Source organism: Tursiops truncatus, chromosome 13 (assembly GCF_011762595.2).
Source record: "Tursiops truncatus isolate mTurTru1 chromosome 13, mTurTru1.mat.Y, whole genome shotgun sequence".
Lineage (NCBI taxonomy): Eukaryota > Metazoa > Chordata > Mammalia > Artiodactyla > Delphinidae > Tursiops > Tursiops truncatus.
Genome location: NC_047046.1, coordinates 7,707,425 through 7,734,377, shown reverse-complemented (window position 1 = coordinate 7,734,377; position 26,953 = coordinate 7,707,425). Strand labels below are relative to the sequence as shown.

The window sequence follows — 26,953 nt, the reverse complement described above, 5'->3', positions numbered from 1 at the left end:
GCATGCCGCCCGCCCAGGTGTTCGTGTTGGCGCTTACGTTCCTTGTCCTCTTCCTCGGCAACTTCCTGACCACACTCAAAGTCGTGCACACCAAACTCCAGAAGAACAGAAGCGAGGCCAAGAAGCCGTGAGCCACGGGGCCGGCGCCCCTCGACCCCCGGACTTTGAGACTGCAGGGGATCCCTGGCGACACCCTCGCTGCCGGGTTCCTCCCAACCAGTGCCAGTGGCCACTGGCAGCAGTGACCTCAGGGGCCAGCGGCATCGCTGGGAGCAGAGCCGAGGCCCCGGTCCCCGGCCGGACAAGAGGAATGTGACCCCAACCTGTCCGTGCAGTATTAGCCCGCCCCAGCCTCCCTATTTATGACATATTTAATATCGGCTCACCCCCTTCCCTAGAATCTGCCGCCTTCTTACCCCGCTGCTCTCCGCGAGACTGCGTCAGTCTTCCTGGGGGGTGGGGGAGGCTTAGCCTCAGGGTCCCCCTCTGTCCCCCATCCTGTCGTTTGAGCCCTTCAGGTTGGGCTTCGGACGTGCCTCGCTGGGGTTGGGTTTCCGCTGACCTGCTACTTACTGAGTCCCAGGCGGGTGGAAGGAAGCCCTTCCGTGTTCCGGGGAGCCGCCCTCCCCGGGGCACCGCTTCTGCCGTAAGCTCCCGGCCTCCGCGCGTCCGCCGCGCGGGTGTTCAGGTTCTCGGAGAACCGCTGTCCGTGTCTTTGTGCCTCGTACTCTTTGTGCTTCCTGAGTCTTCAGCCTGCTGGCCGCCAGGTGGCCCTGCCTCCCACAGGCCCAGGGCTTGGCCTGAGGCGGGAGGGTTTTCTGAGGGTCACCGCCAGAGGGCGCCCCTGCATCGTCTGGCTGGTGTGAGGGCTATTGTTTTTTTTCTCTCTAAGTTTGGGTCCACTTTTGGGGGCTTCATGACTCCCACCCCTCAGCCCACCTTCCCAGATTCTCTCCGTGAGCACTCAGGGCGTGGGGTCAAGCCCCTCGGCAATGGTTGGGACGTAAGCCAGCGTGGAGGTCACCCACGCTTAGGCTTCCTCCCTTCACCTCAGAGCTTCTGGAACGTGGGGGGCGTCTGAGCAGGCTCACTTCGAGGCGGCGGCCACACTCTAGAGGCCAGGGCAGGTCTGTTGGTCACCTCACGTTAGGTTCTGTATCTGTGGGGAGGGTGAAGAAGCGAACAGTTTGGCTACATTTTCTGCGTCTTCTCATATGGGCCTCAGCCGTCCTTAACGACTTACTTAGAAATCCCTGTCGACCAGAGTACATAGATGGTGTCCCTAATCATGCTCTGGGTGTCAAAGGGGTTTAAACTTTTAAAGTATGAAATTTCCCCTCCCCTCCCCTCCCCCCAGTAAGATTCCACATAAAAATCCAGATTTCCACTTTCCCTAGAGAAATGGAAAGATCTAGAAACATTCCCACAGAGCAGCATCTGGCTGGGCTGAGCTGCCTTGTCTAGGGTGGGGTGCTTGCTTTCTAATTTGCCACAGGCCCCACCACTCCCTTTCATCCCTGCCCTACTTCACTCATTTGGGTCTCCCATCTGGCCCCTTAGGCACTTGGGTTTGCCCTAGACTAGGAGTTGGCGAACTTTTTCTGTGAAGAGCCAGATGGCAAACATTTTAGGCTTTGAGGGCCAGATGGTCTCTCACTCTAGTCTAGTCTGCAACTGGAGGGCAAAAGCAGCCAACGCGTAAACGAATGGGCTGTTTTTCACTAAAACTTTATTTATAAAAATAAAGATTTGGCCCACAGACTGTGGTTTGTGGACCTCTGTCCAAGACCATCATTTGTCCACGGAGCCTTGGACCGAATGCTCTCTTGATTCCCCAGGGCGCGGCAGGGCCTTGGGGAACCTAGGTGGGGTGGGGTAGACTTCAGAAGTCTCTTTCTCAGGCCTAGTGGGCGCTGAAGCACTGGGCAACGGAGGAGGCTGAGGCAGGAGATACCGGGGATGGCAGGACCACCTGAAGCCATTATCTCATCTTAGGTAACGCTGATCCCTGGGCTTACTCAGGAGCCACCAGCTCTCAACCTCTGGGGCATCAGAATCACCTGGGGCACTTGTTTCAAAACTCTTGGGCCCCTGACCCCAGACCTTCTAGGAGGTTCAGTGAATCTGCACTGGGGGTTAATCAAGTCTGTTCTCGCAGGAGGCCAGGATGGCCTTGGTTCCAGATCTCCACATCTTGGCAGAATTGGAGGCTGTGAGAGACGGGAGCTCGATGACTCTTTAAACGAGCCAGTGCCGTCCTTCTGCAGACAGTCTGTAGAGAGACCTGACTTGCCCAAGATCACTCGGAGCTGGTGTCACTTTTCATCTCGGGTTTCTGGCAAGTAGTGGCGAGCGGAGGGGTTGCAGGTGAGGAGACACTGAGCAAGCGTCACATGGATCAGCCAGATAATACTTTTTGCTTTTTGAGAGAGGTTCTTCTCTGCCTCATGTGCGTCCAGCTCTGGAAAGATGGCGGCCAAGCCGAGGGCTGAGACTTAAGTCCTCTGTTTGGCAGGGAGGAGGGAGGGGGCTGGTGCCGGCCCCCCACGTTTGGGGCTGGGGCCTGTGTTCTTGTGATAGGCCTCGGTCCCATCCTGGTGCCTGAGTTCCTGCAGGGAGGAAGCAAGAAGCTGGAGGATGCAGCCGTGCCTATCTCAGGAAACCAGGGAGGCGGGTGACTGGGGAGAGCAGGCTTGGGGGCCGTGTGGAACGCTGCCAAGTCCACATTTATCCTCATACCAGACGTCATTTCTCATCTCAAGCACAGGCTTTGAGGACCTATTGGGTGTGCAGAAGGGGACACACAGCTGGGGGTTGGTAGTGATGAGGGCACTCCTGAGTCCTGGGGACAAATGCTAGTTCCAGGGTACAGAGGGACTGAGTCCAGCACCCTCGCTCACCACCACCATGCAGGCTGGAGGGGAGCTCGTGGTCAGAGCCCCAGCTGGGAAAGGAGAGAGTTCCAGAATGTTCCAAGAGCCTGGCCACAGGCTCTAGACACCAGGCCCTGGAGACGCCCGACTCCGAGTGCCCTTCGAGAGCTGGGGAGGGTGCAGGATCCGGGGAGTAGTCTGGAGCTGGGGACCTGCGTCCTCTCAGTTCTATCGTGAGGGCCGTGGGCCCCGCCGGGAGGTGTCAAAGCAGCAGGCACAGGCGGTGTTGTTTCTGCCGCTGTGCTTTCTTCAGAGCACTGAGGGCAACTTTGGCGGCCTCTCGGAAGACGTCCTCCACGTTCTCCCGAAACTTGGCAGAACATTCCAGGTAGAGGGCAGCTTGGATCTGCTCGCAGGCGCTCTGGCCCTGGTGGGGGGAGGGGCCGCGATTAGACGAGGGGCCTGGAGCATGCGGTCTCCTGTGAGACCCCTCACAGATTTGGGGGCTTGCTGGGGGCGGAGGCCTCGGTGTGGGGACGCTTCACCCCAGGGCCAGCACTCCCCAGTGTGTGCGGATGGACCATGAAGGCCAGTGTGGTGTGGCCTGTGGGCTGTAGCTGCTGGGAGCTCTGTCCTGGCCTCCTGCCCACGCTTCCCCTGAACTCAGGCAGAGACGGGGGCTGACTTCAGCCGAGAACTGGGGTGGTGTGTTGTGTCTGCCAGGCCTGTGAGGAGAGTTGAAGGCCTCAAGACAAAAGGGCTTCCTACGTGCTTCTCTCCCCTGCTCTTCCCGAAAGCGCAGTTAGGGCAACTGAGCTGGCTATTAGAGTAAAAACAGTATTTCTAACACAACTTTATTAATGCCTGTTCCTTTTTATTAAACTTCATTAGTTTTCCTTCGTGTTCCTTTTATTCTGCCATGCCTCACCCAGAAGCCCGCAGGGTTTGGTCAGGCTCATGAAAGGAACCCTGCTTTCCAACGCAGGCCTGCCCTTCCAGGCCTCTGGGGAGATGGGACAGGGTGGTGGTTAAGGGCTCAGGCTCTGGGGCCAGAGTGACTGGGATGGGATCTTGGCTCCACTTCAGGTTAGCTGTGTGACCCTGGGCAAGCTACTTAACCTCTCTGAGTCTCCATCTCTCCTCTGTAGTATGGGGGGCGCTAATAGTACCTGCCTCAAGGTTATAAGGATTACATGAGGTAAGTAATGTAAAGTGCTCAGGCAAGTGGCCTATCATTATTAATATCTAAAAATTATTATTCTTAACCCCGGCAATCCAGTGGTTAGGACTTGGTGATTTCACTGCCGTGGCCCTGGGTTCAATCCCTGGTCAGGGAACTAAGGTCCTGCAAGCTGCTCGGGGCGGCAAAAAAAAGAAAATCATTATTTTTAGAATCCTGCTGGCTTCAGCTCCCGAAAGGCTGCTAAGGCACACCAAATGCAGAGGCCAAAGACCTGGGAGGCTTTCTGGCCATGGCTGTGTCCTGGGCTCCTGGCGATGGGGTGCAGCGGAGCGGGGCGGGGGAGGGGCCCCTGGCCCACCTGCGTGTAGGTGATGGGCTCCAGCTGGGCCGCCCGGAGCTTGCGCAGCTGCTCCTTGTCTTTCCTCAGGTCTGTCTTGCAGCCAACGAGCAAGATAGGGATCCCACGGCAGAAGTGGGTGACCTCCGGGAACCACTGTGGAAGGAGAGGGCGGGCATCAGGGCTGGGGCCCCGTCCGTAGCCCCTCCTCCAGAGGCAGGCAGGCTGGGAGAGGGGCCTTACCTTGATGAGAACGTTGTCATAGCTGGTGGGGTTCATGACGTCATAGCAGATGAGCACGAGCTGGGTGTTCTGGTAGGACAGGGGCCGCAGCCGGTCATAATCTTCCTGCCCTGAAACCAGACAGCAGGTGGAGGTCAGGGAGGTACCACTTACTTCTCTACCTGAGTCCCCTGTCTGGGCTCCGATGCAGGAGGGGTTGGGGGTCTCCTGGGCAAGAGACTCTAGGCCTCGGTTTCCCGTCTGTAAACCAGAGGTGGCGGGCTTCCCTGGTGGCGCAGTGGTTGAGAGTCCGCCTGCCGATGCAGGGGACACGGGTTCGTGCCCCGGTCCGGGAGGATCCCACGAGCCGCGGAGCGGCTGGGCCCGTGAGCCATGGCCGCTGGGCCTGCGCGTCCGGAGCCTGTGCTCCGCAACGGGGGAGGCCGCAACAGTGAGAGGCCCGCGTACCGCAAAAAAAAAAAAAAAAAAAAAAAAACAGAGGTGGCAGCCCGCAGTCCTACACGAGATAAAAGCCATGCAGGGACTTCCCTGGTGACACACTGGATAAGACTCCACGCTCCCAGTGCAGGGGGCCCAGGTTCGATCCCTAGTCAGGGAACTAGATCCCACATGTATGCCGCAACTAAGAGTTCACGTGCCACAACAAAGGATCCCACGTTCTGCAACTGAGCCTGCCTGCTGCAACTAAGACCCATCACAACCAAATAAATAAATATTAAAAAAAAAATAGCCATGCAGTGATCAGAGATAGGCCTGATTGCAGGGTAAGTGCTGGAAAAACTGCTAGTAATCATGCCAGTGATGATCACCCCTCCCTCCCATCCTTATCCCTGGTGCTCAGGTTAATAGCGCAGACTCTGAAGCCAAATCTGAAGTGAAGCCTCCCCTCCCTGAAGTTTCAGACCAGTGGGGTTGGGTAGGCCCAGGACACTGCAGTCAACCGTGGAGTGCGCCCCCCGCCCCCCCTCCCGCCGGCTGAGAGGTGCATGGCCTCTGGTTGAGCTCCTCCTGCCATTCCTGCCAACACTAGGAGGAGGGTGGGGGCATGCTAGAGGTGACAGACCGTGCGCCCATCCAGGTCCACTCGGCACAGTGGCTGTCAACCCCTCTGCATACCAGACTCACCAGGAAGAACTGACAACTTCTGACACTCGGTCCCTCCCAGCACCACCTGAATCAGAACCCAAGGCTGGGCTTGGGCGACGGTTGGTTTAAAAAAAAAAACTTTTTTAGTAATTTTTTATATTGACAATTTCAAACTTACAGAAAAATTACAACAGAGAGCACAGAACTCCCTTACTCAGATTCACCGAGGCCTTACGTTTTGCCCACTTGCTTTATCTGTATATATACACTTTGAATCACGTGAGAAGGAACTGCAGACCTTCGGCTCCCCCGCCCCCGCCCCCACCCCCACCCCCACCCCCACCCCCACGGGAGAGTTCCTATGCGGTTTTTCTAAGAACAAGGACGTCCTCTCACCTACTCAGGACAAGTATGAAACTCAGAAACCAACACTGACATTGTACTCTTCTAATCCAATCCATAAGCTGTATTCAGATTTCACCAATAATGTCCTGTAGTATTTTTTCCCTAGTTCAGAAGCAGGCCCGGGATCACACACTGTGCGTGGTTGTCATGCCCTATTTTTTGTTTAAAACTACCACAGTGAGAACTGAGAGTCTTTCAGGCCCTATGGCGACCCCTGGCCACCTCTGCAGAAAGACCCAGGCGGTGACTACCTTCCAGGGAACACAGAACTCAGAGCCCAGGAATTCCTGCCCCTTCCTCTAGCCTGTGGGTGCCAGGGAGGTGCCACCTGCCCTCTGATCCCTCCGTGCCAAAGGCCTCTCAGGACAAGCAGCCTCTCCCAAGAGCACAAACAGGACACATCCTGCTCCCAGACCCCTGCTGATGACAGGACACGGCCGCCATCTCCTTTCCCACTGGCCCTCCTCAGCCCAGGGATCCTTGATGGTGTGCAGTGACTGGGAACCCAGATCTCATGATGGCTGGGCCGGGAGGACTGTCTGTGCTGTCACTCAGCCAAAGTTCCCTCAACACTGGAGAAGGGGTGAGGGGTAGTCAGGGCCCCGCAGACTCAGGCCCTCCTGCCCTCATTACCAGAAAGCTGGAGAGATCCTTGTAAGATGGTGGGAAACCGGCCCAACGTGCTCTTCCAGCCCATCTCCCCTTCCCATACATGTCCCCTCTCCTGACCTTTGTCCACATCTTTCTGATAGGGTAGTCACTAGCCCCATGTGGCTATTTGAGTTAATTAACATTAAAAATTCAGGTTCTCCGTTGCATTGGCTACATTTCAAGTAATTAACTGCCCCACGGGGCTAGTGGCTACCGTAATGGGCAGTGCGGGTGTGGAACATCTCCATCATTGCAGAAAGTTCTGCTGGACGGCATGGCACTATCCTCATCCAAGCCACCGTCAGTCTTCTGTGCCACCTCCTCCCTGGCCTCCTGCTGCCCCTCAATCCATTATCCACCTGGCAGCTGGATGGATGGTAACACAAGTAAAATCACACCCCTCTCCCCTCAACTGAAACACCTTCAGTGGCTCCCTACTGCCCTTTGCAGAGAATCCAAGCCCCTCCCAGTGGTCCACATGACCCTGCTGCCCACCAGTCTCGACTTCATCCCCCTTCCTCCTGCCCCACTCACTCGCTGCAGTACAACCAAGGCAGCCTCCTTGCTGTTTCTCAAACCTATCAAGGTCTTGTGCCACACCTGGAATGCTTTTCCCTCATTTTTTCCCCCATTTCCTTCCTAGCATTTCATTTTTAAACATTCAGACTGACCATCCACAGTATTTCCTTTTTCAAGATACTTGCCTTCTCTCTACTACTTACTGGTAATGCCACCTTATACGTCACACTTTTTCTTTTGGCGACCGCGCGGCCTTGGGATCTTGGTTCCCCAACCAAGAATTGAACCTGGGCCCTTGGCAGAGAAAGCCCAGAATCCTAGCCATTAGGCCACTGGGGAACTCCCATCACACTTTTTAGAGTGCCTTTGCCTATAAATGATTAAGAAACCTTTACGGGAACTTCCCTGGTGGCGCAGTGGTTAAGAATCCACCTGCCAATGCAGGGGACACGGGTTTGAGCCCTGGTCCAGGAAGATCCCACGTGCCGCGGAGCAGCTAAGCCCGTGCACCACAACTGCTGAGCCTTCGCTCTAGAGCCCGCAAGCCACAACTACTGAGCCCGCGAGCCACAACTACTGACGTCCACGTGCCTAGAGCCTGTGCTCTGCAACGAGAAGCCACCGCAGTGAGAAGCCTGCAAACCGCAATGAAGAGTAGCCTCCGCTCACCGCAACTAGAGGAAGCCTGCGCGCAGCAACGAAGACCCATGAAAAGAAAAAGAACAGCAAAGACCCAACGCAGCCAAAACAAAGGAAACCTTGACAACAACCACCTGCCTGATGTGCTAGTCAGGGATCTTATGAATACTCCCATTTACATATAAAGAAACATGAGATGTGAACTGACCCCTCTGAGGTCACCGAATCAGAGCCAGGCCTGACTCCACATTCATTCAAGTCCAAGGCCAGCGTTCCTTCTGCTGATACGCAGCAATGCTCTATTCTGCTCTGTAGTGTGCAAAAACAGGTTCTGGGCCTCTACGATGTAATGATGCGGCTCAGAATTCTGGCCTCACATACACTCTGATTCCCTTTTAGAAACACGGCAGGAGGAGACAAGCAGTTGTAAAATGGGGCTACGGTGTTCTGACGTCTCCTCCCATCTTGCCCGGCTGATTCCTCAGAGAGGCCTTCCCTCACCACGCAAAGTCCATCCACAGCCTGTACTCACACATTTGTTTACCGCCTGTCTCCCGGGAGACTGTAAGCACCCTGAGGGCAGGGTCCATGTCTGTCTAAAAATCATTCCTGGCACAGGGTAGGTGTCCAGTCACTATTGGCTGGTGGGTGGTTGAGAAGTTGTTCATCTCTTGTCAGACTTAGCAGAGACGAGGGCTGAGACATGCCACTGGGCTTTGCAATTAGGGCCTGTGCTGACTGCAGCAAGCTTGATGAGGGCGGAGCCAGACTGCAGTGGGTTGAATGAGGAAGTCAGACCAAGCCTGCTCCTGGCTCAGGGCCTCTCCCTTGCTGTTCCCTCTTCTAGAAGGCTCTTCCCAGGTAATAGCATGGCTCACTCCCTCCTTTCCTTCAGGTCTCTGCAGAAATGCCACCTCTTCCAAGAGAACTTTCCAGACCGCTCTGAAACAAGAGCCTCCTTTGCAGTCTGTCCCATGACCAGCTATGGCTTTATTTTTCTTCCTAGCAAGTATCACTACCTGACATCACAGTTGTTTTTGTTTGTGGGGGGAGATGTCCCTCATGAGCACGTAAGACCCTGAGGACAGGCCATCTCTGTACTCCTCACTGTTAGATCACCTGGCGCACACAGGCTCTATAAACATTTGGGGAATGAACGAACGAACAAACGAGCCGGTGAATAAAGTGGAATAATCATCTCTATGGCTTTCAGGTTTGCAAGGGCATTTCACTTCCATCACCCGTTAATTTTTTTTTTTTTTTTGGCCGCACCTCGCAGCGCGCGGGATCTTAGTTCCCCGACCAGGGATCGAACGCGTGCCCCCTGAAATGGAAGCGCGTATTCCTAACCACTGGACCGCCAGGGAAGTCCCACCCGTGTTAATTTAAGCAGTCGCCCCCCCCCCCCCCCCCCGGGAAGCTGGGCAGGCAAGTTCTTCCTGTTAGGAGCCCACGTGGCTGGGGGTGGGGCTGCAGGTTTCAAGGTCACTGACAGGCTCCCTGTGAGCTGAAGCACCAACGCGGTTCCCAGCTCCAAGGCCAGTTTCCTGCCCAGACGCTGTAAAAGCTCCAGTCCTCCCGGGAAGCCTTCCTAATTGGGAATTAATCTCTGGACCTCAGTTTCCTCATCTGTGAAATGCGTATGTGAGGAGCAGGTGAGCCTCGATAATAACAGTAAAAATGCTTAGTATCAACAATATTTATTGGCAGCGCTCTCACTCATCACATGCCAGGCCCCATTCAAAGCCCTTTACCTGCATAGACTCATCACTCCTCACTATGATTCCTCACTACTGGCTACTGTTTTTGTTTTGTTTTGTTTTGTTTTTGTCGAGTCATGCAGCTTGTGGGATTTTAGTTCCCCGATCAGGGATTGAACCCAGGCCCTTGCCCGTGAAAGCGCAGAGTCCTAACCACTGGACCGCCAGGGAATTCCCACTACTGCTATTGTTATCACCAATTTACAGATGCAGAAACTGAAGCACAGAGAGGTGAAGTGACTTGCCCAACGTCACACAGCCAAAGGGAAGCTTCATAAAGGACAGAAGACCATAGGTAGAACTATTGGGGTGCTTCTCTCTCAATCCACCCCAGAGGATAGGGAGCTGTCCTCACTCTACAAGCCCCAACCCTGACCCAGTGAGGAAAGGCTGCCAACAAGGGGATCTTGAGAGGGAGGGACTCTGGGAGAGGATGGGTAGCCAGCCCAGATCCCATCGCCTCTTCCCAGTTCTCTTTTTTTTTTTTTTTTTTTGCAGTACGCGGCCTCTCACCTTGTGGCCTCTCCCGTTGTGGAGCACAGGCTCTGGACGCGCAGGTTCAGCGGCCATGGCTCACAGGCCCAGCCGCTCCGCGGCATGTGGGATCTTCCCGGACCGGGGCACGAACCCGTGTGCCCTGCATCGGCAGGCGGACTCTCAACCACTGCGCCATCAGGGAAGCCCCCAGTTGTCTTCTTGACTTGACTGTGCCTGGCTCAGCTTTCCCCAGGAGTTCAGTGTGAGCCTCCACATAGGGACCACGCCTGCAGACTATGGACTTCTGGGTGCTGTCGACCTCATGGCTCCTTGGGAGGAGTGGAGTGTCCTGGACACCCCACCCCTATGAGTCAGGAGAGCCAAGCTCCACTCAGACTCATTTTCCATGATCTTGGCACCTTCCCTCTCTGGGCCTCAGTTTCCTTATCTGAAAAAGGGGGTGATAATCCTGCCCTTGATATTGGAAGTAAAGGACTTGTAGGCTGAGCAATGCTGGGCGAAGGTGTGGGCCTGCGGTTACTATTGAAATAGAAACTGAATGGGGACCTGGGTGGGGGATTCTAACCGCAGATCTTGGGACCCACGAGCTCTAGGAGGCCTCCCATCCACTAGGTGATACAATTACCCTCCCCATTTACTCACAGTGATGCCCAGGCTTAAAGGGGGCAAAGTCATCTGCCCAGAGGCGAACAGGGGTCCCACTCTGGCCTCTGCAGATGGGCTTGAGAGGTTAAAAAAGCCCCCCGAGGGCTTCCCTGGTGGCGCAGTGGTTGAGAGTCCACCTGCCGATGCAGGAGACACGGGTTCGTGCCCCGGTCCGGGAAGATCCCACATGCCGCGGAGCGGCTAGACCCATAAGCCATGGCCGCTGAGCCAGCACGTCCGGAGCCTGTGCTCCACAACGAGAGAGGCCACGACAGTGAGAGGCCCACATAACGCAAAAAAAAAAAAAAAAAAAAAAAAAAAAAAAAGCCCCTCGGGTTATGTGCAAAAGGACACATTTGCTTCTGGAGAGGAAAGGTCTTCTGATCCACAGCTCCCCCGGAAGCTGCCCATCTTCCTGAAGCTGGCGGTGCCGCAGGGCCTGAGGAAGTGAGGCTCACGCGAGCGTTATTTCCTTTGTGGGAAGCTCTGCCATGACAGTCATCTTCCCGGGGGCATGGTCTCTAAGACCTGGTGCCGGGTAGAGGAGAGGGTGTCATTGGGCCACAGTGGTCCCCAAATCTGCCAGAGGACATCTACAGGCACGTGGTTCCCATCTCTGGCCGGGGTGTTGGTCAGGGGAGGGAGGGGTGCAGGCAGCGTGAGAAGGGGAAGCTGCCAGAAGAGGAACCCACTTTTACTAGTGCTACTGGGGCCCGCCCACCTGTGTCTCCTAACCGCGGTCTGGAGCTCAGACCACGCATGCGCCATAGACCCACAGCGTCAGCTCCCCCGCCTCCAGGGCTCCTGGCTCCTAGGCACCCCTCTTGTCCGTGATTCCTGTCTCAGCGACTTCTTTGCGCCCCACTTTTCCTACTGTTCCCATCTCTGGCTGGGAAGGGGACCACAGCTCCCTGACCTCCCGGGGCAACTCCAGCCAGTCCTGTGATGCCCCACCCCAAAGCCCAGATAGCTCTGTCTCCGGTTGGTGTCTTAACATCCCACCTCGCCCCCACCTCCCCTCTCTCTGCCCAGGAAACTTCAGACTTCACCGCAGCTTCCTGCCTCTGAGGGTGTCTGGGCAGGCAGATGAGCTGCTAGGGCAATGGGTGCTCACAGCGCCCGCCCCCTTCACCTTTGCGCACTGCACTGAGAGCTCCATCACCCCTCCATCCACCCTCCCGCCGCAGTGGTGTCTGTAACTGCTTCCGCAGGACGGAGACAAGTAGCCAGACTCTCCTCCCACACGGACCCCTGTGGCTGAGGTCCTGGGTGTGGAGAAATTCAGCCTCTCGGGGGGGGGGGGCCACCCCATCCCACAGCTCTGAGCACCACTGGTTGGCTGGAAAGATGCTCGCTCCCCTGCCCCCCACCTCCCACCATAGGGTCTAGCCCATCAGGTTCTAGAACCTTCTACCATAACCTTTACTAGACTTGGGGCTTCCCTGGTGGCACAGTGGTTAACAATCTGCCTGCCAGTACAGGGGACACGGGTTCGAGCCCTGGTCCGGGAAGATCCCACATGCCGCGGAGCAACTAAGCCCGTGCACCATAACTACTGAGCCTGCACTCTAGAGCCCGTGAGCCACAACTACTGAGCCCGCGAGCCACAAGTACTGAAGCCTGCATGCCTAGAGCCCGTGCTCCACAACAGGAGAAGCCACCGCAGTGAGAAGCCCACGCACCGCAACGAAGAGTAGCCCCTGCTCGCGCAACTAGAGAAAGCCCACACGCAGCAACAAAGACCCAACGGGGCCATAAATAAATAAATAAACAGATAGATAAATAAATAAAACCACCATTACTCATCTCTACCTGGGCCACTCCCTTCACCCTGTCTCTATCTTTTTCTAGTTGATCACCTGGCCATTCTTTCTGCCACTTTCTTCGGATATCTGTCCACCCCAGAGAGAGAGACGAATCTCATCACCTTTATCACAAAGGACCTTCTCCAGGGGTGTCTCTGCACCCAGGTTTCTTTTTCATTCATTCATTCCACAAGCCTCGCTCTAGGACAAGCACCACGCTGGGCACTGGCGTGTGGAAGAGGAGTGACCCAGGCTTTCCTTCATGCTCCTCCTGACAGTGGGGCTTCCCAAGTCACAGCGGGACACCCTTGAGGGAACAGCCACGTTTCTTCCCCCCAGAATATCCCTCCTGGGCCGTCCTGCTGACTGTGAGGCCAGTCTACTCCCCCAGGGATGCCACTGAGAGGTTCAAACCCCAGCTCTGCTTTTCTGCCGCCTGGAACAGTCCTGCTGGGAAAGCAGAGGGTGGGGGCCGGCACAGAGCTCTGCAGGCAGCGGGTTCAAAAGAATAGGCTTGGGCTGGGGCCTGGGCCTGAATGGCAGGAGGTTAAAAAATCACAATGACAGTGAGCCCTTTGCAAAAGCCAGGCCCTGCACTAAGTGCTGCATGTCACATGAATTTGATGTAATCCTCACAACTATTTTAGCCTTGATTACAGAGAAGGAAACTGAGGCCTAGGTGCCCCCACTGACACGCAGCCAGGGGGGCCAGCATCAAAGCCCAGGTCTGACTCCAAAGCATGTGGCAGGAAGCTGTGGACAGGTAATCATCGCCCTGAGTGGTCACTGCTCCTGGTGATTTGGGAAGGAGCTCTCCCCATCCCTCCCACAGTAGCTCTTAGTGAAAATCATTCCTTATACCAAGTAGAAGCTTTCCAGAACCTCTACAGGACAATCTACGCTGATAAGTTCTTTGAGCATCTTTCTCTGGGTGAGGCCAGAAAGACCAGAAGTGATCCTTACTCTGGGTCCGATGAGGGAGGCTGCGGTGAAGCCCTGAGGGCAGAGGAAGGAAGAGAGTGAAATCTTCCCTCTGACTCTCCCTGCCCCACCAGCACTCCACCCACAAAGTGGGGTTAATGAACCTGCCCCCACCTGGGTCCCGGACAGGAAACATGTGAAACTGAAAGTGTCCCAGACACACCACGATTTTTACTGCTCTTGTGGCCACGCCCTTGGGAATTCCTCAGACGCCTTTGGCTTTCCCAGTTCAAGGGGCTGGAGGCATGGCCCTGTTCTGGGGGCAGCCCTGCAGGGCCCTCATCCAACAAGAGAGGGCCCTTAGAGGCCACTATAGGGGGGACACACCCATATGGCAAAGTCAGGAATGAAGGAGGGGTTTGGGGCTGGGAGAGGCCCTTTCCTGAACCTCTCCAGAGTGGAATGAGAGATGTTACTGGCAGCCTTATGGAGCGGTGGGCAGGAGGGGGTGGTCCTGGATTTTGGCCCTATCCAAGACAAGCTGGAAGACTTGACCTCATACATACAAGGCTTGGCCGACAGGGGAAGGGACACCTGATGACATAGTCCCCTGCAAATTACTGAACACTGAGTCACAGAGGCTGGGTGAGGCCCCAGCTGGGACCCTGAGCTTTGCTCCCCAAAGTTGATTCAGCCCAGAGGGGCGTCAGGGCAGGATGGAAGCTCCCCAAGGGTACCAGTACCAGCAGTGTTACCCAAATCCTCCCGTTGGCTGTGCTCCTCCACCCATCCCCCAACAATAGGAACGCTGATGACTGTGACGCAATTAGCATAAATACACTTGCCTTAGGAGCTGCAGGTGGCAGAGAGAACCTTATTTTGAACGTACATTCCCTAGAGCTCTGTTCCTTCTTCAGTGCCAGGAAGAAACAGAACTGTAGCCACAGAATCCTAGAACCACAGGCTCAAAATTATAGACCATAGAATTCAGAGTCATGCACCATAGTCCATGGAATTCCAGACACATGGGACTCAGAATGTGTAGCTCTAGGGCCCTAGAGCCTCAGGGCTGTTGGCCACAGAATCCTGGAGTCACAGGCTCTGATCTATAGCCCAAAGTATTCTAGAACATAGGACCCAGAAATGCAGCCCACTGAACCCTAGCACCAGGGGACTCAAATCTGCAGCCCACGGAATCCTAAGAGACCACAGCATGTAACACGAAATCCTGGAACCATAATAAGCAGCAGCAAAGCCCACGGTTTCTAGAGCCATAGGAGAGGAAGGAACCCGTGAGCCCTCAGAACATCAGCGCTAAGAGGGTGGCTCAGGAACTCACCTCTTCCAAATACCCTCCTTTTACAGATGGGGCGCCTCTGTCGGCCTCCAGCACCACCCAGTCAGGCGGTGGTCAACCGGTTCCCAGCCAGCGCCCCTCCGCGGCCTCCAGGAGTGACGGGATGTCAGGGCCCCGGGAGAGGCAGAAGGGCGGGCGGGGATGCCCGGCGGGGAATGCCCCTCAGGGGAAACGCTCCTGGCGGACCCTAGGACCCTCGCCGCGCAGACGCACTCACCGGCGGTGTCGTATAAGTTCAGGGTCACCTCCTTGCTGCCCACGGTCACGCTGGCCGTGTACTTCTCGAACACGGATGGGGCGTAGTGCTGTCGGAGAACGGGCAGTGTTGGTTCTTAAGAGGTGCGGCGGGGACCCAGGGTCCGACTGGATCCCCACCCCCACCTTCACCCCATCCGGCTCAGCCCCCCTCACTCTGCTGGGCTCTGGAATTCCCGAGGGGGCGCCCCGGGGTGACGGCCGCCTCTCCGTGCGCAGGACGCCAGGGACCTGGGGTCCGGGTTCGGGGCGCAGGCTGAGGTCTGTCCCTCACCCCCAGTGGTCCCAAGCCCGTCTCCCTCGCCCCCAGCCTGCTTCCAGCCCCCCGGCGGGCCTCACCTCGGGGAAGGACCCCTGGCTGTACACCATGAGCAGCGAACTCTTGCCGCAGCCGCCGTCGCCCACAACCACGATTTTCAGCTGCTTCTTGCCCGGGCCCGGGGCGGCAGTCGGGGCTGGGGCCCCAGGGTTGTCCATAGCCGGGAGCAGGCAGCACTGGCGGCGGCGCCCTGAGGAGAGCGCTAAGGTTGAGCGATCCGGGGCGGGCGGGGCGCGGGCTGGCCCCTAGGGCGGGGCTAAGAGAAGCCCCGCCCTCGAAGGCGGCACCTCCTCCGCCAGGCAGCCAGCCGGGGTCGACCTCCCAGACTATTTCCTTCCTGCTAGGCTCTCGGCCCAGAGTCTTCACCTCTCATTCCCAGGGAAACTGAGGCAACTGAGAAACGGAGTGCTCAGCGGCAAGCGCAGCTCCCATCTCTCCTGCGAGTCACGGCGCCCCCCACACCCCAACCAGCAAGATCTGATAGTTTCCGCCCCTTCCCGCCTGGCACCCTTGATTGGCAGTCTCTGTCTTCAGGCAGGGACCCTCTGATTGGCCGACTCGGCCTCCTCCATCGGGCAGGGTCTCTTTGATTGGCGGACTGCCCCCCAGCCCTCGGGTTCGAGGAGCCTTGGTCTCAAGCTCTGGGAAAAGCCCCCCAGCTTCTCCCCGCCCCAACTATGTGGCCTCGGGGAAGTCCACTCTGACCTGTTTTCCCCCAGAAGGTAGCGTCGGTGGTTCCAAGAAAGATCCTGGCATAGGGGTCCTGTCTGCCCACGTGGTCTGGCCCTATGGGAGTGAGCCCGTGTGTGGGTTGGGGAATAGCGGTTCCGCTTACCTATCACCCCACCTCCCAAAGGTGGAGATCTGGCGCCCTCTGCCGAGCGATGGCCTCGGCGCGGCAACTTTGGTAACAGGTGAGTGGCCCCAGAACCCTTTCGAGGGTTGGCCCCAAACCAAGCGGGCGGGAACCTCTTTCTAGCAAGGCCCAGAGGCGTGGGAACCAAGCAAGACGCCGTCGAGAAGGGGAAGGGGAAGGTCAAGGTAAATCTAGTTGAGATCAGCTGGGCCCCCTTCCGTCCACTTTGGAGACTGATAACCCTGCTCCCACCAAGAAATTTGTGTTCTCCAGCCAGCAGCCACATATCCTTCATCCCAAGCTTTCTCCTCAACCCCCGGAACCAAACTGCTATTTACTGAGCATTCACTCTGGCCAGGTACTATCAGGGCGTCTGGGCAAAACCACCCCTGCCTCCCACCCCTTCCCTCCCTTGGACTGTCTTTTGCACAAACCAGGCCAGTGGTCAGGACTGGCAGAGGGACCCCCAAGATCAGGCATGTACCAGGCAGGCACTGGGACATGGCTAGGTGAGAGAGCAGAATCTTTCCCAGCTGGGGTAGGACATCTGACAGTTTCCTCAGAGAAGGGCTGGCAGGATTCAGGATCTTCTTGCCCTCATCCCACCCAGAAGATTCCCCACTTTCAGGTACTCAGCAAGGATCAGGTAAATTTTACTTCGGAAAGGAAATCGTCAACCTGGCACCATAAATGCCAGGTCAACGTTTTCAGAGACTGCAAGGCATAATCTGACCACCAGATGGCAGCAGAGACTGCCCCAGGAAGCCCCCAAAGAGCCCAGAGCTGGGAAGAGAAGACCCAGCTCCAGGTTCTTAAGCGGAAAGCCCTACTCTGTCACCGGGCCAGAGGGCATCTGCTGGGTCAAGCACCCCTAGACAAATATACAGCAATTCATTCATTCCTTCTTTGCAGCACACGTTTATTGAGAGGCAATTGTGTTCCTGCCTTTGAGGAACTCAGTCCTGGGGGAAGCAGTCTAAAGGAGTCTGCGAGACAAGAACAATTCAGACACCGGAGCCCCCGTGGGGTTCAGAGGAAGTTGAGAGCTGGGCAACACATGAACTAAGCTTGGCAGTGCTTGCAGGAAGGGCCAGTGGAAGTAGGATGGGTACCCAGCCTGAGTAAATGCATGGTGGCTGGAAACCCCATCAGGTTTGGCGGTGGCTGGGGCATGAGGAGGGAGGCCAGACATGGTTGTCAAGGTGGTGAGGGTTAGATCACAGGGGCCTGGCTATCAGGCTCAAGATGGGTGTCAGACAGAGGCTCTGAACAGAGGAGCCCAGCCAAAGCTCTTTCCGGTGACCAGGGGGGAGCTGTGATTGGCTGGTGAGGACAGAGCTGGGGCCATCTCTACACAGTGGCAGCCTGGGGCTGGCAGAAGAGGAGGGGGAGGAAGCCATCACTCAGGGAGAGGGAGGACGGAAGAGGGCTTTGAGGGAGGGGAGGACCACTTACCTTTGAGCCAGGCACAGGCCTGACCTCACATCAGATACCCTGAAGCTCAGGGAGTGACTGGGAGAGTAAGACTACCTCATCTGGGAAGGGCCTTGAGAGAACTCACTTAGAGTTTGCCCATTCTGAGCAAACTGTGGGAACTGCTCCAGCCCGTAGGGAGAGGGCACTTAACTTTTCCTCAAAATCCTCAGACCTCGGTTTCCACCTTTTCTGTCTAACTAATGGATTTCAACTTATAACAGAAAAAATGACTTACACGAAAGCAGGTCTTCCCAGGCCGGCCCAGGTCCAGGCAGGACAGCTGACACTGGCCCCAGCCTGCCCACCCACCCCTGCCTGGCTGCGAGGCTGGCACAGAGCCCCAGCCCCACCCTGCCTGGAGCGTGTTTGATTTGGACCTGGCTCCAGTGGTGGTGTAGGGGCTGGATCTGTAGCTAAAAATACCCGGCAGCCAGGCTAGCTGCTCGGAGCTTCCTTGGAGGTGCTGTGCCAGGGCAGGCCAGCTGAGGCACTGGGAACACCCACAGGCCCGGGGAGCCCTACTCCCTTACCTGCAAAATGTTCCGAGGACCCATGCCATTCTTCTATTCACCAGGAATTCCTGGAGAGATTTAGGAGGGTAAGAAAAAATTCTTTAAACTGGTTCTTGCCACAAAGCTGTTGAGACACAGAAGCCTAGGGGAGCTGGCAGGTGGCATCTGCGGGGGTGAACTGATTTGTGCTCACATCTAGGCCTGGGATCTAGTGAGGCCAACTGACCACAAGAGAGAAGTAGGGCCAGATCCACTTCTGTCTTGTCAGGGCAAGGTCTGGCCAGCACAGGTCAGGACGGGGACGTTAACGACAATGCTAATGGCTTCCACTTCCCTGGTGCCTCAGCATACTCTGGGAGGTCACTACACACCTGAGGGGTCATCCACCCCACGTGAGACAGAAGTAACTGACCATCCTCTGGGGCCCCAGGGATGGGAGGTGGCCCAGCGCAGCCTGGGGGATCAAGGCTGTCTATCCCTGTCCCAGGACTCTCTCCAGGCTCAACATGTGGTGGTGGGCTCAGGGGAGTCACCACCAGAGTACAAAGAGCTACCTCCACAAAGCCAGACTGAGAGACAGGTCAAAGGTTATCTGCCAACGTCCTCCTCCTGATTCACAGGAGAGACCACGACTCCTGGAGGGGTAGGAACTCATCGAGGTCACTGGCCAGATGGAGACAGCACTGGACCCAGGCGGCCTCTGAGATGGCAGGGTGCCCATCTCCACAGTCCAGGCAGAGGTTCAGTTTCCACCCAGGGGGTCCAAAAGGTCGTACTCCACGCCTCGGCTCTCGCCCAACGGGCCGGAAGGGGCGGGCCCCTGGCGTCCAGTAGGAAGGCAGGTCCGGCCACCTCCGGCCGCCCTTCCGCTGGCGTGGCCCTCTCCAGGCAGGCTCCACCGGCTGGGCGCCAGGAGCAGCCCCGCCCCGAGCTTGCTGGGCGACCGGTGGGTGGAGCCACGCTCTCGGCAGAGGAACCAGTCTGAGGACTGATAGGCTGCCCCGCCCCTCCCTTCACCTAGGAGGTACTGGCGTGCCAGACAAAGAAATTAGAAAGAGGGGGTGAAAAAAGGAAGCGGGGAGGGGTACGATCCTTCCAGGTCATCGGGACCCCTCTCCCTTCCAAGAATCACACCCGGACCACAATGGAGCGCCTCATTGTTCCCTAATTGGTCCGAGGGCGGGAGTGGAGGAACTGGCTGTAACCCTCCAAGCTGCTGCTGGGAGGGAGAGGTTTAAATCAATTATTTAACTATCCAACGCCCACGGGAGATAAAGACCCCAGCCCCGTGGAGCCCCAAGGGCTCTATCAGAAGGGATGCAGGACACCCTCAGGGGGCAGAAAGGTCACCTGAGAATCCAGGGAGTTGAATGAACTCATCAATGGCAGAGCCGAATTTAAACCGCCGGATTGGGGCAGACTGTGGAAGGAGGGAAAGGCTCGTATAATACTAATAATGTGAGCCTCGCCAACTTTTACAACGTGCTCACCCTGGGTAGGGGGAAGGGAGTCTGGTGCCAGGTGTGGTCGGCTGCACCCCTTGCCCCCCAGCAAAAGACAGCATGGACCAAATCCAGCTTATCTGGAGACCCTCATGGCGCCAAGGCATGACAGCCAGAAGGACCTAAGAGTACCACGCTGGTTACTTTCAACCAAATAGCTTTCCCAGCTCCCAGGCGGTGACGCCAGCAGACAGCTAGCACTGGCAGGAGCCCAGAATAACCCAGCAGCTGGGGCTAGGGGGTGCCATGCACACAGGTGCTGGGCTGGAAGACACCTGGAATCTCATCCTGACTGCCGGTGGTGACCTCCTGACCTTGGGTGAGTCACGTTACTCTCCGGGTGGGGGGAACCCCCCAAACCATGACCCATCATGGAACAACAGCCTGTGGACTTGAGGAAAAGCCACCATCCCAACTCACACACTGGAGTAAAAATGGAGCTGGCTCCCAGCCTGCAGAATGTCAGCCTTCCCCTTTGCCCTGAGGCTGTGCCACGTGCTACGAGGTGGGCTGGTGGGGGAGGAGCTCTCGGACAGCCCAGCCCCACCCCCCGCAGCCACCTCCGAAGGGGGGCCAACTGGTGTGAAGCCTGTGAGGCCGGCCCCCTTAATCGCACTTAATCCGCCCTCCACCCTTTACTGCAGGCTTCATTATCATCACTTTACACAGGAGACTCGCCCAAGGTCAACCAGCACAGGGGAGAGTCAAACCCACAGCTGCCTGCCTTAGAGCCTCCCTCGATTAAGCACCAACACGCCCCCAACAAAACCTCTGGGTCAAGCCCTACGGCTCCCCCAGTCCTCACTCCAGCCCCCAAACTGAAGGACGGGATAAAAGTGAGCAGAGCCTATTAGACCCGGAAGTCAAGCCTCGGCCCGAACGGGGGAGGCGGCGCAATCAGCAGCACCTGGACCCAAATGGCTCATCAAAGTAATCACAAACTAAAGATCACGTGGGAGAGGGGTCAGAGATCAAGGGCCGCACTGTCTCCAGCTGCGGAGCTTCCTGGAGATAAAGAGAATGGGAAACTGCATGCTGTCAGCTTGCGTAAGGAGAATAAGGAGAGAGCTGCCATCTCTACGAAGCGACACCTCCGCACCAAGAAATAGTTCGGGGTTCCAACAGCACATGCTTGGATCCTCACAACACCCCAGGTGTTACCTGGCCCAAAGGTTCTCAAAATGTCTCCACAAGGCAGCATCAGCATCACCTGGGAACTTGTTAGAAATGCAAGCTCTCAGGCCCCACCTACTGAATGAGAAACTCAAGGACCGGGCCTCGGAGTCGATTCTAATGAGCCACCCGTGTGATTCGGCTGCACACTCAACTTTGACAATCACTGACCCATCTGTGCAGATGGTGAAACTGGGGCTGAGGATCTGTGCTGCTTACGCAAGGTCACAGCAGGTGAAATGGCTAGCCAGGTTTCAAATCCGGGTTTCTCCCGTTCTACAAACAGGGCTTTTTCTTTTCTTTTTTTTTTGGTGGGGGGGGGCCTGGGTGAGGTGGAATCGTGGGAATTCCCTGGAAGGGGAAGAGTCAAGAAACCTCTTTCTTAAAGAAAGCTGGCCCAGATCTCAGGTCTTTCTGTTCTTCACCTCCCTAGCAGCCAGACATCAGAGGGGAAGAGGCCAGCTCACACAGTCACCCCACACGCCCCCAGCGGAGGCCGGAAGGGAGGGCCAGGGCCGGGCCCGGTTTCCTGGCAGCTGCCTGTGTCTTTCAGAAGAGGCATCCAGGGCACTCCACCCACCAAACACACAACTGGGAAATATTGGGTTGGCCAAAAAGTTCGTTCGGGCTTTTGTACGATGTTACGGAAAGACCCGAACTAACTTTTGGGCCAACCTAATACATGCAAGTGCAGCCTCTCCTATGCTCCTAAATATGGCAAAGAATTGCACGCCCCAAACTCCTGACAACGGAAGCTGACAGGCGGGGATGGATGGACCAAGCAGGCCCAGCAGGCAGCCGATTTCAGTCCCACACATCTGTGGGGGGGAAGGGCTGCAGAACCAGACTAGCAGGTTTGGGGTGCCCGCCCTCCCTGGGCTCCAGGCCAAAGCCCCCCAAATATCTCTCGCAGGCTGGGAAAGGGCTCACACCTACCTTGGTGGGAGGACTGTCAAACTAGGCCTGCTTCTGTCCAAAGGAGGACGGTCCACTCTGGGGGTACCGGGCCCCTTCTCCGGTCATGATCCTGGGGGGAAAAATCGGAGGGTGTTTTAGGGCGTCGATGGCCACAAACCGGATACGGTCTCCATGAGGGAAGGGGAGCCTTACAAATGCCTCTCCCCCCTTCCCAGCTGCCAAGGCAGCCCTCACTCCAGAATGAATAGGAGGGGGGTGTGGATGAATCACCAAGGTTCAGCCGGGGCGCCGAGCAGCAGGCGGCGGCTCATCTGCATTTCCAAAGGCCCGCCCCGTCCGCATCCCCTCCCCCAGGAAGGGCCGGAGATGCGAGGGTTTACCCCAGAGCCCTCCGCCTCTGGGGATCCCGGGGAAGGCCCGCTCGGCTTTCCCAGGCCTCAAACCCCACCCCACCTTCCAGAGCGCCGGCTGGCCGGCTGTGCCTGGACGGCCACCTAGGGACGTCGGCGGCCAGCGTGAGGGCCTCACGCCCCAAGTGGGGACAAAAGGGGCCCACCTGCCCCTCGGGCTCGGCTATCAAAGGGCGGTTGGAAGCCGGACGTGGGCGCCGAAGCTCGGGGTGGGCAGCAGGGACGGCCTGGGATCAGGGCCGGGCCGCGGGGAATAAGTCCACGGCCTCTGGAGGAGCCGGTCGGGGTCAGGGGGTGGCCTCGAGGCCCCGACTGCCCCGGTGGCCCTTTGCTACTGGCTCCCGCGCGGGAGGGAAGAGAAAAGACCCCGCGACCGCGCCGGCCTCCTCGTGCCCCCGGGGGCCCCCAGGTCGGGAGCGGGGTCCGAGGACGTTGCGGAACCCGCGCTCTTCGTCGAGGTTTCCCCGGGCCAGGGGCGTCCCCGCAGGCGGAGGCCTGGAACGCGGGCGGCGCCGCGGCGGCCTCCCCTCCCCCCACCCGCGGCCCCGCCGCCTCCTTCCCTCCTCCCGCCTGGCGCGCGGCGGCCGCCACCGCCCGAGCCGCGGGCGGCGCGCGAAATGGCGCCCGTCTGACCGCCTCGCCCGGCAGAGGCGAGCGCGAAAGCCGCGGCGCGCGACGCCCCCAGGCCTGCGGCCCCCAAAACGGCCTCCGTGACCACCCCTCGACCCGGGGCGCTGTGTCCTGCGGGCTCTCGGGGCCCGGCCCGGCCGAGGGGCCGCCGCCTGCTCCGGGCTCCCAACGACAACCGGGAAAGGAGGGAGGAAGGAAGAAAGCGGCCGCCATTAGCCACCCGCAGTCCCGCCCTGGCTCCTGCCCCGGCCTCGGCCTCGGCCCCGGCCCAGCCGGCGGCTCTGCTCTGAACCTGAAAATAAAACTCGTGTTTGGGAGGGAGGAGCGAGCGCGGCCGGGAGCACAGGCAGCGCTCGGGCTGCAGGCGGGAGAGATGCTGCGTCATGGTGCCAACATGGACGCCGGCCTTTTGTCCTTTTTCGCTCAGGAAGCGCAGGCGCACCCCGGAGCCCCGAAAAGCCGGCTTCGGAGGGCGAGACCCCCACAATCAAAAGGCAAAGAGACCCCAGGCCCGGAAGGAGAGGCTTCCTCGGCTTTTGTGCCCCCATTCCCCAAAGCACTTCAATTTCTTCTCCCCCCAAGGCTCAGACCTAGAAAAGCGAGGACGAGCGCAGGCGGCTCCGTGGATGCCCCACGTCGCTGGGGAGACCTTCCTCTCGCCTCCGGGGCAGAAGGGGCAAAAGGGTCTGAAGAGCCCTCCTCGTTCCCACCCCCCCACCCCTCCCGATCCGGCTGCCAAACATGAAGCTCCTGAAACCTTCTCCCCTCAGCTCCCAAACATTTGCAGCCCTTGGCCTGCTCGAAAAAACATTTCCTCGAAGGGGTAAAAGGCAGTTTTGTTGTTGTTGTTGTTGTTGTTTTTACTTACCCGCTCAGCCCGGTGCCATGGAGTCTGGAAGATCAAGCTGGGCGGAGGTTTTGGAGGTGTTATTGTAAAAAATATCTTTTAGGGGGATTGTTTAGTTGGGAATATTTGGAGTAGTGGTGGTGTCTTTTTTGTTGTTGTTACCTTTTTAAAGTTACACTCTCATGGCATTTTCAGCTCCTTCCACTTCTGCAAATTTTCCAGGGTTGGGTTGGCAAAAGGCGGCTTCGCTGAGGACTGTTTACTGCTCTGGATATAGCAATGGTGTGACCGTCATTAAGAGACAAAAGGCGAAAATACACAGTCAAATCAAACAAAAGGCAAAAGACGCACCGGCCATCCCAACCACCATAGAAAATACCCCCGAGTTAACGATGGTGTTTGGCTCGAACCAGCTAGGACTTGTTTTCCAGTTTTAATCTAGTTTCCTGTGACGGCTTTAGTCTCTTTACACAAAGAGGTCTTCCTTTCCCTCACCCACCCCCCCTACCAAGACGAGAAAAACAGAGATGTTTTTCTTCAAATAGATAGATTTTCAAAGAAAGTGTACATGTTACTGGGAAGAAAGCTGACTAGCATTTATTGCTATAAACATTTTCAAAAGCTTAAAGCTAAAACCCTAGCTGTATAAAAGCAAAATCGTCTAAAAGCATTTTAACTGTTTTATGTTAGACAAGAGCGACAAAGACATACATGCAGATGAAGGTTCAGAAAATTAAGGACATCTCAGCAACATTAACAATGAAAACTGCACTGCGTAAGGACAGAATGGACTGGGTACTTACAATGTAAAAGGTTTTTAAAAAACTTAAAAGAGTAACGACTGCTTACAATTTTTTGTTGCTGCCATTTCGCTAGTCCTAAAACTATACATTTAAAACATTACCTTGTTAAAAAGAGAGCAGAAGGAGTTAATAAGATGGCCAGGTTTAAGTGTTTAATAGAGGAAACTATATATATATAAAAATTTATTGTTCAGTCAAGAGAATACAGATTAAGACAGCTCCAAGCTCCCCCCACCCACCCAAGAAAAAAAAAAAGAGGAAAAAAATTAAATATGTCGTTTACTTAGGTTTTTTGGAATTCAAAATTGTTAACTGCTGACATTAATGGTGTGCTATGACCTAGTTATACAAGACAAAGATGGATTCCAAGTCATAAGGAAAAATCCAGATCTTTTTAAAAAGTCTTCTTCATTCTTCCAATTGTGAGTCCTTTAGCCTGTTGACAAATGTTAAACACAACACTGAGGCGTCCTGAACTGGATGGTGGAGTCAAAGGAAAAACATTCCCCATTTGCAACAAAGGAAAAACCCACTTGGCCATTTAATTCCATTGCAGAAAAATGGCTCCCCTCATCTGTTGGCCTCTCCTTGGTGTCTGATGAAGGATGTTTTGAGAGCAGCGTCTAATAACTCAAGCCCTATAGAAGCCGCGCGCTGATTGGCTGCCGCACCCTGCCGCCCTGCTCCAGCCAATTACCTACCCACGGCCAAATTACAAACCCCGAAAAGAGCCCCAATGTGAAATACACCACCACGAAGCCCCAGCGAGGCGACTTCCTCGCCTCGGCCGCCCGACAGGAGAGGCAGAGGGGGCTACAAACGCGTCCTCGCGAAGCCCGGGAGCCTTGGAGTTGAACTCACAAAATGGAAGCCGCGCGCTGATTGGCCGCCGCCACTCCCGGACCTTTAATAAAGAAAGGGGAAGGAAAGATAAATGCAAAAAAGGGGGACTCTCTCCTTCGTCGGTGACTGGAGGAAGGGGGGGTGCGGGGAGAGAAGCATGTGTTCACAATTACAGGGCGCTCCTCTCCAAAAATAAAAACAGAAAAACGCTTCTATCACCCAGGTCCAGGCAAGGGCTGCATCCTCCCAGGAATGTGAATGCTAATTTGGTTAAAATCCTGGTTTCCCTTCCCCAGCTCCGCTCTGGGGGGAGGGGGTCGCGGGGCAGAAGAGGAAGCCGGAGCCGAGATACCTCGATTGCAACTCGTCTTGGAGCCTCCTTGCCGCCCCTCACGGCTCCCAGCGTCCAAACACACAATCAGACACACACCCCAAAACCCAGCCCTTTCCCCTGAGCCCCCACGCGCCCACCTCCGGTTTTGGCAGTTTGGAAACAGTTTTGGAGGCCCCAGGCGCACGCCGCGGCGGCCGCGGCTCGGAGGGTAACCCCAGCCGCGGGAGGTAGAGCTCGGGGAGACCCCCTCCCCCGCCAGCCAAGCCCCCCACCTAAGTCCCAGCAGAATAAATAAATTAAAAGGCCTTCCCCCCGGGAGGGGGGAGGCAGTGTGGGAGCGCGAGAGTGAGGGGTGGGGGGCCGCTGGGGCCCGGGGCTTTGGCGGCGCAGCTGCCGCCGCCGGGAGAGTGCCTGGGGAAGCGGCGAGGAAGGAGAGGGGAGGAGGAAGAGGAGGAGGAGGAGGAAGAGGAGGAGGGTGAGCGCTCGGGTCGGGCTCCTTAGCGGTGTATTGTGGGATGTGCGGCTACTGGGAGCCGAGCCTCCGCCGCCAGCCGCCTCCCGGGCAGCAGCAGCAGCAGCAGCAGCAGCAGAGGCGGCGGCAGCAGCTCCGGGCCCGGCAGCCGCGGCGGCGGCGCTCCCCCCTCCCGGCCCCCAGTCCGGCCGCCCCGGCCTCGGTTCCCGCGGGGGACACCATGTACTGGCTGGCGGCGCAGGGAGGCCGGCGCCCGGCGGGGATGTAAGCGCGGCTCGGGGAGGGAGAGGCCGCTGCCGGCAGCCGGGCGGCCCGAGCCCCCAGCCCCCAGCCCCGGCCCAGGCCCCCGCTCCGGCCGAGCGGTCGGGCGGGCGGGCGGCGCCAGGCCTGCCGCGAACCCCGCGCCCGAGCCGGGCGGAGCGAGCGAGCTAGCGCCACGCCGGGCGGCCGGGCGGGTACCATGGGCCGGAGCCTGGGTCCTCCGGGTGCCCCGGGCCCCGCCAGTCTGCACCAAGGGCCCCCGGGAGCCCCTCGCAGCCGCCCCGAGATGGTGGCCGAGCGGGCGGGCGCCTAATTCTCCGGAAGGGTTATTCTCTCGCTCCATTCTTATTTTGGGGGGAGCCAGCGAGACAGCTCCTTTTGGGGCGCGCTGGTAAGGTGGGAGGGGGTGGGGGCTGGACG

At 57.3% G+C, this 26,953-nt stretch overlaps 2 protein-coding genes across 20 annotated transcripts in view; one reads left to right on the top strand and one right to left on the bottom strand.

Annotated features, from left to right (window-relative positions):
- The window catches only part of TMEM120B (transmembrane protein 120B), a 62,641-nt gene extending 58,872 nt beyond the window's left edge, over positions 1-3,769 (top strand). For 3 of the 4 annotated variants that reach the window (XM_073790022.1, XM_033836835.2, XM_033836838.2), the window contains one exon: positions 18-3,769. In XM_073790022.1, coding sequence (XP_073646123.1) covers positions 18-131 — 114 coding nt within the window. In that variant the 3' untranslated portion in view covers positions 132-3,769. The remainder of the gene's footprint in view (positions 1-17) is intronic. The other variant, XM_033836836.2, reaches the window with a different exon arrangement.
- Positions 1,713-26,227, bottom strand: RHOF (ras homolog family member F, filopodia associated). Of its 16 annotated transcripts, none has more exons than XM_073790026.1 (10): positions 25,819-26,227; positions 25,485-25,527; positions 23,983-24,087; positions 21,952-22,042; positions 16,332-18,408; positions 15,517-15,686; positions 15,140-15,227; positions 4,637-4,746; positions 4,415-4,549; positions 1,713-3,300 (listed from the first exon to the last, which is right to left on the bottom strand). In XM_073790026.1, the coding sequence occupies exons 5-10, from the start codon at positions 16,645-16,647 to the stop codon at positions 3,136-3,138; spliced, it is 984 nt and encodes a 327-aa protein (XP_073646127.1). In that variant the 5' UTR covers positions 16,648-18,408; positions 21,952-22,042; positions 23,983-24,087; positions 25,485-25,527; positions 25,819-26,227; the 3' UTR covers positions 1,713-3,135. The 16 variants fall into 16 exon arrangements, with proteins under 16 accessions (XP_073646127.1, XP_073646128.1, XP_073646130.1 ...); XM_073790027.1 differs by having other exon boundaries at positions 25,938-26,227; XM_073790029.1 differs by lacking the exons at positions 25,485-25,527; positions 25,819-26,227 and adding exons at positions 19,691-19,760; positions 23,842-23,878 and having other exon boundaries at positions 23,983-25,308.
- Positions 26,228-26,953: the final 726 nt, after the last annotated feature.

Coding starts and splice junctions, on each gene's coding strand:
- RHOF (XM_073790026.1), bottom strand. CDS start 16,647: ATGAAGGATATGTGGCTGCTGGCTGGAGAACACAAATTTCTTGGTGGG. Junction 4,550..4,636: donor ATGACAACGTTCTCATCAAG/GTAAGGCCCCTC, acceptor CTCCTTCCACAG/TGGTTCCCGGAGGTCACCCA. Junction 3,301..4,414: donor AGCCCATCACCTACACGCAG/GTGGGCCAGGGG, acceptor TCCCCCCACCAG/GGCCAGAGCGCCTGCGAGCA.